The 13,941-nt window shown below is 49.0% G+C and overlaps 1 protein-coding gene, 1 non-coding gene and 1 pseudogene across 2 annotated transcripts in view; 2 read left to right on the top strand and 1 right to left on the bottom strand.

Annotated features, from left to right (window-relative positions):
* Positions 1-213: 213 nt before the first annotated feature.
* Positions 214-318, top strand: LOC111742724. The gene has a single exon (XR_002781439.1). It is a non-coding gene; the product is annotated as a U6 spliceosomal RNA (small nuclear RNA).
* Positions 319-3,272: 2,954 nt separating this feature from the next.
* LOC111742712 lies at positions 3,273-3,392 on the bottom strand (annotated as a pseudogene).
* A 6,685-nt stretch (positions 3,393-10,077) lies between these two features.
* PRDM14 (PR/SET domain 14) overlaps positions 10,078-13,941 on the top strand; it is a 13,665-nt gene continuing 9,801 nt past the window's right edge. The window contains exons 1-4 of the mRNA XM_011364631.1: positions 10,078-10,789; positions 11,318-11,371; positions 11,460-11,617; positions 12,481-12,751. Coding sequence (XP_011362933.1) covers positions 10,078-10,789; positions 11,318-11,371; positions 11,460-11,617; positions 12,481-12,751 — 1,195 coding nt within the window. The remainder of the gene's footprint in view (positions 10,790-11,317; positions 11,372-11,459; positions 11,618-12,480; positions 12,752-13,941) is intronic.

Genomic DNA, 13,941 nt, shown 5'->3' with positions numbered 1-13,941 from the left:
CAGGAGAACCCTCTGCAGAGCTCTCTGAGCACGTCACTCCTCATTGACATCCTGCCCCCCAAATTCCAAACACACTGCTGATCTGTATATCTTCAACGCATTGAGGCCACTGGGCTTGGACTGGGATTCCCCTTCCTGATTTGGGGTTCCCCTTTCTTTTTGGGGTTCCTCTTCCTGTTTTGCATGTGGAAACTGCCTCAAGAAGGTAAAACGGTGCTCACTTCGGCAGCGCACATACCAACATTGAAACGATACAGAGATTATTAGTACTGTCTCTGGGCAAGGATGACACACACATTCGTGGTGTTTCATATTTTTGGACACCGACAGTGGATTAGCGGTTACCAGAGGGAAGGGGGGAGGGGAGAAGGCGGAGGGAGGGAAAGATAAAAGGGGTCAAATATATGGTGATCGAAGGAAATCTAATTTTGGGTGGTGAAGGCACAATGTGAAATATATACGACATACTGTTAAATTGTACACTTGAAATTTATTTGATTTTATTAATCAGTGTCACCCCAATAATTTTTAATAAAAAAATAAAAAAGGTAAAACGCTCAAGCATCGTAGCACTCGTCACATTCATTTCCCTTTCTGGTGTCACGATCCTGTGCTGTTGCCCAACGTGTCCAAACAGTGGATTCATATTCTTTGTCCTGTGTTTGCTGTTCACAGAAGCGCCATTCCTGTGGCTGTTAATCCTTCCCAGACACAGGAGAATCCTGCATGATAGATTTTTAATATACTGTAAGATTTCAGTATCTCAATTTACTTGCAATTTTTTGAGCTCAGGCTTTTAAAGCTTTCTGTCTTTCCTGAACATAAAAGCTCACACAGACATCTCTAATAGTTATTTTAAGCTTCTCTTCAACTATGGTTATGTTTCCTTTCTCATTCGCACTTGGTCATGCTTGCCAGACAGAGGTTTGTCTATTCTAATGACCCTTCCAGAGAAGCAGCTAAAGTTTTATTTACCTAGTCCATTATTTTTAGTGTTTCGATTCATCAAGCTTAGTTTTTACCTTTTATGAATTCTTTCCTCCTGATTTCATTAAACATATTTAATTCTTCTTTTTCCGGATTCTTATCTAGAATTCTTATTTTGTTTATTTTCTATCCTATTTAAATATAAAGACATTTATGGCTATGAATGTTTTTCTACTTATGGCTTTGACTGTCACAGTTGGAAACAATAACCCCCATCGCTTGTATAAAATAGAACCAGAAAAATAACCCTATCGGTTACTCAATTACAACTGCAATGTTTTGTGCTTTGAGTATCACTTCTTTCTTCAATCCGTCATCACTCAGCAGATGAAGTTTGCCTTGGATAACCCTCTACTGTCCTTATGAATCTCTTATTCCTCCAACCTATCTTTATTTCCCCCATCTTGGTTTGGGAGAAACAGATCTCCAAAAACTGACCAGTGAGGCTGCAATTGTTTGGTCTGTGGTCAGAGACAGCCAGGCTCTGTCTGGCACTGAAGTCGGAGGTGCACAAGCAACATATCTGACTCATTTTCAATTTTCATGGGGCCATCTCGGTCCAAGGCCAGGCCTTCTGTAGGCTAAGCACCTATTTCTTATCTATATTCTCATTAAAATTCAAATTCTTGAGTATATCTTACCCAAAACAACAACAACAACAAAAAACACAACACAATTTATCAATTGTGGAACTTTCAATATAAGAAGCTTTCTTTTTCTTTTTTTTTTTTAAGTGATATGGAACCATTTTTAGAGTTCTAAAAGTCCGTGTGGCAAGCGTCACTTAGGAACTAGGGTTTATTTTTTACATTAAGCATTTGGAAACTAAGCAGTCCCTATCAGAGTTCTACTGCAGTGGGTTTTTTCTTATTTTATTTCAATGATATTGAGGCCAATAATTCTTTCCCTGCGTTATGGGCTGAGCATTAGCTACTAAGATATGAACTTAATTTGTAACTCTGGAAAGAAACAAGTTGTACTCAGTTCCAACATTTTGAACGACTTGCCTTCCTCTACTCCAGGAATTCCAGTGTGCTGCTGGAAGCCACGAATTTGCCAAAAAGTAATTTAGTTGGAAAGAGAAACAGTTAGCATATAGGAAATACGTGAAATAAACTGGCATTGTCCTACTGCTCTGCACAGTAGGCAAAATGCACAGGGAAAGCCTATTCAACGTAGGGGATATAGGACCAGGACTCCGGAAACGTGGTAAAATTTTGTTATAAAACTAATGAATCGATGAAGAAAAACACTTTGCCTTTCTGAAGATAGCACCATGTGACAGTCCAGGGCTGTGATTTTCTTATTTATTTATTTATTTACTGGCGGTGGGGGGGAGGGGGGGGGTAGGCGGTGAGGGGCGTGAGGGGCTGTGATCTTAACCCACGGTGCACCTGTGGCTCAGTTAGGCGGGCTGAAATAGAGTTAAATCCCCATCAGCAAATAGGCAGCGAAGTCTCGGATCTCAACGCAGTCTTGCTCCACATCCTCCTGCAGGACGGAGCTGTGTGCGCTTACCGACTCCACTCTGAACTCGGTCCAGTTAGGCCTTGGTCTCCGCCACTCCACTGAAACAGTTCTCTATCGTGAGTCCCCGATGACTTCTCGGTGGGCGACTCGGTGGTCAACTTTCAGTCCTCATTTCACTTGACCAACTGTTAGTATCTTAAGTGGTTGTTCTCGAAAGCTGGTTTCCCAAGATCTGGGGGTGCAGCTCTCTCTAGGGTTTCCTCCTGTCTTTCTGCTGCTTCTGAGTTTCCTTCGTTAGCGCCTCTAATCGTTGCAGTGACTAAGGGTTCGGATTTGAACTTCTCTTGTTGATGCACACTCACACTTAAAGTGGCCTCATCCCGTCTCGTGGTTTTAAATACTAACTTAACTCCCAAATTTGTATCCACCACACCTTCTATCCTGAACTCCAGAATCATATGTCTAAAATCTGTCTAATATGTTCACTTTATTATACAATGGTCGCCTCAAACTTTCTAAATCTAAACTCCTGATTTTTAGAAACGCATGATGGCCGTATCTTCTAAATATAGACCACTATTCGCCACCATGCTGGTACAGGATGAGTTCATCTCTTGTTCTAGTTTCGTTGCAAGAGCTTTCAATTTTCAATTTGAATCACTTTCCTTATGACCAAAACTGTTCATCTCAGAAGAGCCTTAAACTAAGGGGCAAAAGATGAGGACAGCAAATTTAACTATTACTTAATTGAATAGTCAAGGGCAGCCTTCTCTTTATTTTCTTTTATTTATTTATTTATTATTATTATTTTTTTATGCCTACAGCACCTGGTCTTTCTAGGTGGTCTCCCATCCGAGTACTAACCAGGCCTGACCCTGCTTAGTTTCACAAGATCAGGCGGGATCGGGTGTGTTCAGGGTGGCTTGGCCGTAGACCTAAGATCAGCCTTTTCTGACTAATAGGAAGGACCTTAGAATTTAAGGTAGTACAGGGAAGCTATGAGCCCAGCCTCCCTGACCTACATCAATAAGCATGTGTATTAACAGGCCCTTCAGATGATCAGCCTTTGCTTGAAAGTTTCCATTGCAAGGACCTGGGAAGCAGCCTGTGTATGCCTGAGGTCCATCAAACAGAACAAGGACTAAAGAAAGCACAAAATGTGATACCATCCTTACTGAAGGCAATATCTATTTTATTTTGAGGTAAGATTGACTGGATATTAATCCTATATTCTTTAACAAAAGCAAATTCATTGAGGATTTTAGTAATCACCTTCAAACGACAATCAGGTAGAACAACAGATAGCTGCTTTTGCCACACTACCCACATTTTTTATGAACAGCCTTAAGCCAGAAACCAGGCATTTGATATTCAAAGGCTAGATGTGGAAATAACTCCTCTGATGGATGTACAGCATTTGCCCAAACATTTTAAGAAGATCAAAGACCCTAAACAAGTTCATGGTTTTTCCAGTTAAAATGGATGACCCCAGAAACTCCCTATGCCTCCCCCCAGAAATGCCCACTGATAAAGGTACTTGATGCTACTCAGAACAAAAAGGATGCTGGAAAACCAATGATCCCACTTTTAACAAGGAAAATTCTAACAGATAATAAGAAGAGAAGGCAGTACTCAACTTCCAAGTCTTCCCTGAAAACCCACAAGAATTATCGTGAACAGTTCTGGGCCACAGTAGCTGTTTCCTTAGATTTGCAGAGGACCCTTTCAGTAACAACCTGCTAAGCTCACCCCTCTCCTCTAGAGTCAGTGAAAAGCCAAGAGGCGGCTGCGTGTCCGAAGGCCCTTGCACACTCTCTGCGCACCAGCTGCTGTCATTCTTGGTCTTTTGACTAAAATGCTCTTCCCCTGCGATAGCACACCAGCCTAAACCTAACGAGAGAGATTTATTATGGAAATGGAATGGCCAGAATAAGATTTCCCAGAAAGGTTCTCTTCTTTGAAATTCCTGAATCGTACCATAGCTCATTTGGAGTCAGACACAACTTGAAGATCTCTGTGAGGAGCCAGAGTCCTAAAGGTCCAAAACTTGACTGTTTTCAGGGTTGCTTGGGCTGAGCACACCACGGTTCAGACTGGTCCATCCCAACTTCCCCGAGGCTCGCCGAGCACCCATGAGGCTGGAAGGAAAGGGGAATTCAGGCCATAGTAAAAGGACTGTCAGACAAAGTCCTTGTTTAACCTGACTATGAAATAACTCAGTAAACGGGCATGCAGATTCACTCGCCATCTCAGGTTATTGTTAAAGTAACTGTACCCCGCATTCCAGTGGTGCCAATTCTAAATACTTTCTTTCCCCTAATCCCACCCAAGGCCACCTGCTTTACAGTTGTGCATCTATGGTTTGCCATCTTGGGAGTCTGTTCTTTTACATTCAAATCACCAATACCTATTCACCTGGCCTGGGAAGAACCCACAGTATACCCACATGCATCATTACACCTCAGAGAGCCACCACTGTGATTCCTTACTTAAATTCTTAAATCGAGACCTTGAAGCTTCTCTGTAGGATGAGCTTTTGCTAAGTCCTAAAGATTAGGAAAGCAATAAAATGAATTCTACCTACCTTCTGACCTTTAGCACAAAAGGACACTGTCAAAACAATTGCAATTATTTTGGCAAAACATTCGTTTCCTAGAGCGTGATTCGTCTCAGGCAAGCGCTTACCTGTGACTGACTACGGGCATTCCACGACTGCCCTAGACCCACCACTGAAAAACGATTTCTAGGTCTCACGAGGTATTGTACACAGAGGGTTCTTCGTTAGGACCAGACTAAATCCTCGGTGACAGCCCCTCTCCTGGGAACACCAGCTCGAACACCCATTGTGCGGCCTAGAGCTCGCTCCTCAGCAGCCCTCTATCCTTGGTCGGTCTAACTTACTATACGTTTTAGAATCTGCCTTGAAGCCAGTGTTCTCCAAACTGCACAAACTTTGTTACTTAATCAATGCACATGTCTAGCCGAGCCAGCAGCTTCCATCCTATGAAATACCATTACTTTCTCCTATCAGTCTACGTATTTCTATCCATCATTCTTTGAACTCTGCTATGCTCTTTCCATCCCCAAAGAGGGGAAAATGCGTTTTCTCCGGTACTTGTGCAGGAACCGTCCACACCCCATGCGGACTTACTAGAAATGCCTTTGGGCGATCCACACTTGATGCTGATTGTTGATGGGTCAGATTTACAGACAGAAACAGGAAATGAGCAGGCCAACTTATGTCACAGCAGATCTCAGAGTAAGATTCATTACAGCCCAGGGAGCAGAACTGATTGCTTTCCTTAGAGCCTGCCAACCAGCTAGAGAGAAGGGTTACTAGTCTGCCAGTAGGTGTGCCTAAAAAAAAGAACCATAATGAAATATTGAACTCGAAGTAATGATATATATGCTGAAATTATTTAGGGATGAAGTATACTGATGGCTGCAGTAGCTTCCTAGCCCCTTCTAGGGACTTCTTTAATAAAGACTTTCAAGTAAGGATGTAAGGGTCTTACATCTTCACAACCGTCCTTCGCAAGACCTGGCCTCTGCTGGATCTCCAGCCTCGTGGCCGTGCCCTCCACACTCGGTGGCCTTCCCTCCTGTGAGTGAGTCAGCTGCGCTCCCTCCAGACCTCAGGGCCCAGGCACCAAGTGTTCTCTGGACCTGGAATACTACTTGTTCTGGTCAGATGTTGATTTTTATACAGTCCTTTCAAATCTTCTAGGGCAGAGAAGTCCGTCTTCCCAGACTAGGTCGACACGTGCTCCTCTTCCCTTCATTGCTCCCACCACGGTCCGGAGTTACGCGGTCATCGAGTATTCCCAAAAGTATTTATCTTCCTCATAAGACTGTTACGGGGACCGGGGCTGGACAGGGCTGCTGTGCTCGCCATTGTATTCCCTGTGTCTGGCTTGGTCACCAGCCCATCAATCGCTAGGCGCCCAGGAGGTGTGTTGGGTAAATGACTTAAAGGCACATAAGAATAAGATACCGCTCTGCGCATGAAAAGACGAGTAGTTTTAAAGGATTGGCAGTTTCCTTTTTTTTTTTTTTAAAAAAAAAGGTTAATATTTATTTATTTATTTACTTTAATTTTTTTTTTTTTTTTTTGATTGGAAGTTTTCAGTGTTAGGTGAGGACATGGAGAAACGGGTGGGTGGAGGTATATACCTGTATGGGGCGAACTACCTCCCAACACGTTATGCTGATACCTGTTGATCCAGCAATTGCACAGCTAGCTCTTTATTCTACAGGCGCAGTGGCACAAATGAGTATCTGTGTAACAATACTCCTAGAAGCTGCTTGAAGTGTTTGAAAACTGGCAGCAACTTAAACACCTTTCAAGAGGCTAAAAAACGAAGGGTACACCCATAAAATGAATTTCTGTACATGCAGCCATTATAAGGAATAAAGTTAATTCTAATGTACTGATAAAAACGATGACTTGTAGAAAGTGAGAAAAATTGCATGAAAGTGTAAAATATAATCCCATTTTGTTTTTAAAAATCCTACCTATATATAAATATAATTTAAAAGTATGGTATTTTTTTTTTTTAAAGAAATGGGGGTAGGGAATAAACCAAACTATTAATCGGTGTTACCGCTGGAGGGTAGGGACTTTCGTTTTTATTTTATCGATTTCTCCAAGCTATTTAAGCATGCAAGTTTGTAATTAATTTTTAAAAAATACTTAAAACTCTGAATTCTCTGCAGAACAAGACTTGACGATAAGGTTCATGTTGCTTCAGTTAAACTAAAGCTACAATCAGTGAGTGACTGCACTAGACAATGGCCTTGACGTCCACGGACGACCCAAGGGTGGGCACATCAGTCTTCAAATGCTGCGGGTGAGGTCTGGGGGGCTATGACCAGGTAGATGGAAGTGGGTGTAGGAGTCCTGGGGTGGGCCCGTTCCGGAAGGAAGCCGCGGCGGAACTTATTCTGCTTTTCCAAGTACATGATCCTTCCCAGAGGCGTTGGCCCTGGGGACAAGATTCCTCTTCTTCATCCTATATACAAGTTAAGCTCTTAAGCGCGGGGTGAGGCGCGGAACAGGGCGAGAAGGAAAGCCTGGGCGCCTGTTGGGGAGATAGTTGAGGAATCAACTCGCCGCCCCTCATCTCGACGCTCTTTGCGACCGGGACATTGGCTGGACGCGGACAGCGCGGGCGTCACGGCGGCGTCGCGGGCAGAGACCTGGCCCCGCACGGGGAGCGGCGGGCGGCGGGGAGGGCGGGGGTCCCGCTCCTCCTTCCCTCCTCCCGCTCGGCCGCGCGGGAGGCGACGGCTGCAAGGTCCCCCCCCCACCCCTCCTTTGAGACCTTTGGCGGCGTCTCTTGGAGGGAGGGACGTTTCCTTCTTTCCTTCCCTCCACGTCTGGTGACCGAGCCCGGCCGCACGGGGTCGGGGTGTGCGCCCATCACTCTGGCCCTCCGCGCCCGGAGGCGGGCAGCGCTCGCCCCATTTTGCAGATGAGGCAGCGGCGGGGGTGGCGAGGACTCCGGCCAAGGTCACCCGGCATCGCAAGGGCTACCTCACCCTGCAACTGTGAGTGTGAATGCGCCTAAGTGACCCTTTCTTTCCCTCGATGGCCGGCCCGGAGAACACGAATGTGGCCTTGGAGCGCCGGGCCTGGGTCTGGACCTGGCTTCTCAGAGCCCCGCGCGTCCGAGGTCGCGAGGGGGCCGCTCCTCCGACTTTGACAGGGACTTGGAGGTGAAAGCCCCGAGCGTGCTAAACGACCACCCGAAACCTTGGGAGCGTTACGGCGTCGCCGGTACCAGGGACAAATGTCCTCCTGGCCCTTGGGTTTTGCCGCCGTCTTCGGCCAGGCTCGGCTCGTGGGAACTCGAAGCCGAAAGGCAGCGGGGCGGCCCCGGGGCGCGGGCTCCGGGTCGGCGTGCCAGCTGCAGGGGGACTTATCGGAAACCCCTGGGCAACGCCTGCCGGGACTTTCGGCTCCGGAATCCGGCACTAAGGCGGCACCGCCCGACGCGGCGCTCGCGGCGGGGTCCCCGCGGAGGTCTGGAGATGACCTGAGGACTCAGGAGCGCGACCCCCTGGTGGCTGGCGAGTCGAGTGTCAGCCAATGGCTGCTGGGGGCGGGGAGGAGACGGGCCTGGGGACGTGCGTGGGCCGCGTCCCTTCCCCACCCTCGTCCTCCAAGCTGCCGGGCCCCGCCCGCCACCCTCTTAAACCCGGCCGGGCCCGCCCGACCCGCCCGGAGCCCCCCGGTCCCGAGCCCGCGCGTGCCGCCGGGGCCCGGAGGCGCCCGCTCCGCGGTGGCGCTCTCGAAGGTGGGTGCCGGTCCGGGGGCGCTGCGGTGGCCTGGGCTGTCGTCCGCCGGGACGGGTGGCAAGTGCAGGCAGCAGCGGCTGGCGCAGCTCGTCTGGGGAGGTCGTATTGCCCTCCTGGACGTCTGCTCCTTAAGGGGCTCCCACCCCCGAGTCGCAGGTTTGGGGTGATGAGGCGGCCAGGAGCGCAGCGCCCCAGGGGGCTCAGGAGCCAGGCGGACGCCTTCGTCGTGGCTGACCTCTTTTCCTGACCCCGTGTTCTTTAATTTCTGAGTCACGACCCTGCTCTATTTCCTATTGGGCTCATTGATCTTTCCCTCAAGGCCCGCCGGCCCTGAAGGCGCTGCATCCCTCAGCCCCGGTGAACTGGTGTCCATTAAAACTCCAGCCTTTCGGGGTCGCGGCGGCGCGGGGGCCGGAGGGTCGTCTCCCCGCGAGGCTCCTCCCTCCCACCCGGCCTGGCGCTGGCCCTCGCCCGCTCTCGCGGGGCGACCCCAGGTGGGGTGCGTGGGGTTACCCGCGGGACTTGGGGAATGTGATGGGACTCTGCCCACGTGGGGGACGTGGCGCCGGCTGCGGAGCTCTGAGGAGCCGAAGGTGGCGCCCTTCTCCCGGCAGCCGGACCGCCCGACCTCCGGGGTCTACCGCGGGCTCCGTCTCTCGGCGCGTTGCGACCCGGGGCCCTCGGCTCTTCCCTCTCTGCCGGGGACCCGGAGGCGCCCGCGGCTGCCACCTGCCCCCCGAAGCCCAGTGCGGCGTCCGCTCGGCTTGCGGCCCGGCCCCGGGCGCGCAGTGCCGGGCGCCTCCCCCGACCCTGGAAAGTTTCCTTGCACCGAGAGGACGGCCGGAGAGGGAGCTGGAAACGGATTTTGCAGGAGCCGGGTTTGGGGCGGGGTGGAGATGGTGCGTGTCGGAAACCAGCCGCGCTCGGTCACGGTGTGTTAGGAGAGGGCAGGCAAAGGCGACGCCCACCGGGAACCTGGAGTCCGGCCGGGTCTCGGCAGATTTTCGTTCTGGATTTTTGGGGCTGCGTGTATGGCTTTGTTTTTATTGGTGGTTTGGTTGATGGAGTAGGGCTTGCGGGATCGAATTGCGAAGACATCCGTTTTGGTGGATTTGGGGAGTGTCTGTTTCATTGCTGGTGTGGTTTTGTTTCGTTGTTTGGTTGCTTCGTTTTGTTTGTGGGGTAGGACTTGCGGAATCGAGTGGGAAGTGTCTCCGGTCCCTTCGACCCGGGCTGGCTTGGGTGGCGGAGGCTCGTCCCGCGCCCCTCACTCAGCCGCGCTTGCTCTTCCCGCAGACCCGACGCGCGCTGTGGCCCGGGATGGCTCTGCGGCCGCCAGGTGAAGCCGGCCCCCAGGACAGGATGTGCTTCCCCCCCGAGAGGCTCCAGAGCAGCCCCCAACACTTGACCCCCTACTACACGCCTTTCCCATCCTATGGGCCCTACGGGAGCAACCTGATGGCCGCCGAGGAGGATTTCCAGTCTTTCCTGCAGCTGGAGGCCTCGGTGCCTGCGTCGCCGGCCATGCCCCCTTTCGCCTTCGGGACCGCGCCTCCCTTCCTGAGCCCTGGCCTGGCCCTGCAGAGGGAGCCACTCTACGATCTGCCCTGGCATGGCAAGCTGCCACCGTGGTACCCATTTCCCTACTTCCCCAAGGAGCTGCAACCATTCCCGAACGGCGGCCGCGAGGACAGCCGTGAGGATCCTGGCGCCACCGGTAAAGACTTGGCCTACGCTGGTAGTCGAAGTGACAGTGGCCACTATTATGAACCTGAAATTTTCAATCCGCCGCCCCCTGTGGATACGTCCCTCTTACCTGAGGGGCCGAAGACCTCCCAGTTATTACCGTGCCTCCCCAGCCAGCAGTCTGAGGATGGCCCCAAACTCCCGAACGAGGAGAGGACGTCTCATCGTTACCACTTCACCCAGGAGGACCTGCATCTAGTTCTGTACGGGGTCCTTCCCAGCCAAGAGCGCTCGACGTCCCTGCACCATGCGGCTTCAGGCCTCCTGGTCCCCACAGACCACTCTGGTAAAGGCGCACTTCTGGGTGCGTCTGAGTCCGGGGGCGGGGGTTATGGTGTATGGACTTCCATCCCGGATGGGGCCTGTGGAGGCCAGGCTCATGTGGGCGGCCCTACTTGCTTAAGTGCCCGACTCCTAAGGTGGGTTTTAGTGAGATCTGTGGGTGAGGCGAGAAATGGTTCATGCAGTGGACTTGTCAGCTGAGCCTCAGATTCGACCAGGACGCCGGAGAGAGCTCCTCCAGAGAGCCTCGTGTAATTCCAGGGGCCCTAGCTCGGCCACCTACCTTGACCTAAGTCTAAATCAGCATGATCTCAGATTCTCAAGTTTTTAAATTTGCAAAATGGGGTTCATTACATAACCATGCAAGGATTGTTCTGAGTCTCAAAGGAGAAATTGTATATGTAAAAGAAGCGGGAAAAATAAAAAACATCAAACTCAAGATAACTGTTATCTCTAGGATGCAGGGAGGACATAAAAGGATTTCATAATATTTTTTAATGAAAAGTAAAATTTTAACCCTGCCTTTTCGTAGGACCTAATTCTCTCCCTCCAACTCTGGATCAAAACTCCCTTCAGCTACCAGAAGGTGGGTGCAGGGCTCCTGGCGTGGGTTTCTTTCCTTAAGTGACTGCAGTCAGTTTCCTCACTCACCTCCCTTTTTGGGGTTTCCCCAGGTCTCTGCTTCCGGCAGATGCTGTTTGGCGAAGTCCCGCATTTTGGTGTCTTCTGCTGCAGCCTCATTGCCAAAGGAGTCAGGTTTGGGCCCTTTCAAGGTAAAGTGGTCAACGCCAGTGAAGTAAAGGCCTACGGGGACAATTCTCTGATGTGGGAGGTAAGTCTGTTTCTGGTGGGCTGACTGAAAGTGGGAGGGGTTCTGATGGGGACCAGTCTCGGCCTGCACCCCTGTGGGAGAGGGGGACAGACGCGCAGGGCAGTAATCCTTTGTCCCTCGTGATTTGCGGTGCCTGAAGCCATTTTAGTCTGTGAAGATTAGCCATGGCACATACATTTTAAAAACTCTCATACCGTTTGTTATATTTATATACAGAACCAATTGATTTAAATATGGTAGAGGGATGCTGAGAAAGTGCCAAAGGAAATGAAAACAAATGAAAAATTTTTTATATCATTTATCTATGAAGTTGGCTAAGGATTTGTAAAAACGAGACTCCTGACTGTGTCCGGGGCGTACTGGCCGCAGGGCCGTGTGTCAGAATTTATCGGCTACTCCCTCCCTCGACCCTGAATTTCTACTTCCAGGAATATAGTTTGAGACCGTGTGGAAGATGTTATTCACGGGGTGGTTTATAATAGTAAAACGTTGGAGAAAGTGGAATTGCCAACAGCAGGGAAAGAATCAAAGTGTGGCTCCATGAGTATGCACGAAAGTCAGGTTGGGATAAAGTACGAAACTAGTTGGTGTCTTTAAGCGGTAGGAAATGTAACCTCTTGTTTCCCTTATAAATTCGGAAATAAGAAAATTAATAAAAATAAGAGTCTAAAAATGCCACGCCGCCTGTAAAAATATCCTTAAGCTAGTAAACTATTTAGGTTTGACAATAATATTAATAAATATATTCAGTGAACTCAAATGTGGAATTTGAATTTTAAATTTTTAGCAAGTAAATTTATTTCACAGGTTACGGACACACACAAAAAAAGTAAATTCCAAACTTCATGTCTTATTTCATTTAGATCTTTGAAGATGGTTATTTGAGCCACTTTATAGATGGAAAAGGAGGTGCAGGAAACTGGATGGCCTACGTCAACTGTGCCCGTTTCCCCAAAGAGCAGAACCTAGTTGCAGTGCAATGTCAAGGGCAAATATTTTACGAGAGCTGCAAGGAGATCTACCAGAACCAAGAGCTCCTTGTGTGGTATGGAGACTGCTATGAAAAGTTTCTGGACATCCCTGTGAGCCTTCAGGTGACAGAGCAGGGGAAGAGGGCGTCTGGGCTCTCTGAAGGTGAGTGCGCCCCTTTGCCTCGCCCAGTGAGGCGCTCCTCGTGGAAGCACTCGGCTCTTTTCCAAACACGAACACCTTCCTGCAGCTTCTCAGCTGCTTGTGGAGCTCTTTCCTCCCAAAGCTGACGCAGGAGACTGAACTGAGGGTGTCTCTAACCAGGGGCATTATTACCCAGCTGCAAGAAAAGGCACGCAGCTTCCCAAAGCTGCCGAGCTGCTGGGATTCAGAAGGATGCTTTTTCTTGTACCCCTTCCTCCCTCCTAGAGAGCACCCTGAAAGTGAAATAAATGGTGGCAACCTCTGCCTTCGGTGAGCCAGTTTCTGGTTCATCTCTGCTCAGGCTAACACGGCTGATGAAGTCACTGCACTAGAGCGGTGTTTTTCAAATGGTAGATTGCAGTATCTTAATGGGATAGGAAATCAATTCGGTGGTGGTGACCAGCATTCAAGAAATAAAAAGAGTGAGAATAAAGAAGGATAGATAATAATGATGCAGGTTTCATTTACATAAGAGCTAGAATTGTTTGCTAAAGTTTCAAATGGATATCAGTGTGTTTGGGTCTCAAATAGAAAACGTATTTATTACTATGGGTCTCAGTCGAGTCTGGAGAAGCACTGAGCTAGACTCATTATTTTTCAGTATTTTTTATTAAATTTATTGGGATGACTGGTTAATGAAATTATATAAGTTGCCCGTATACAAGTCTGGACTACATCATCTCAGAGTTTAATGTGGTTGTGAATATCTGGGCATCTTGGGAAAAGTGCAGATTCTCTCTAGCTTCCAGGGAAGGCTTCTGCTACTGATCCCTCGACCGCATTTTACCAGCAAGGAGCTAGAGGACCACCAACCCACTCTGGGAATGAGCCTCTAGAATCTGCATTTGAAACAAGCTCTTAGTGATTTTTATATACACAGAAGCTTGGGATCCCCTGATCTAGGTGGAACAAGAAAAATGCAGATTACTATGTGTGTCAGGAAGGTGACCACCTTATTATGTTATAATAAGTGCAGCAAGCAACAGGTAAAAAAACGTGAATTGCATTCATCACAGGGTGCAGAGATTGTCTTGCATGCATGTCTGTCTCCCTACTAGAATAAGTCCTCCAGGGCAGGAAATAACCCTAAACACCTTCATATCCCCTGCTCCTGGATCCCAGTGTGGATTGAAGGAAGGAGGAAGACAGTA

Source organism: Pteropus vampyrus, unplaced genomic scaffold, assembly GCF_000151845.1.
Source record: "Pteropus vampyrus isolate Shadow unplaced genomic scaffold, Pvam_2.0 Scaffold99, whole genome shotgun sequence".
Taxonomy (NCBI): Eukaryota; Metazoa; Chordata; class Mammalia; order Chiroptera; family Pteropodidae; genus Pteropus; species Pteropus vampyrus.
The sequence above is the reverse complement of the archived record's forward strand: the minus strand, read 5'-3'. Positions and strand labels throughout refer to the sequence as shown.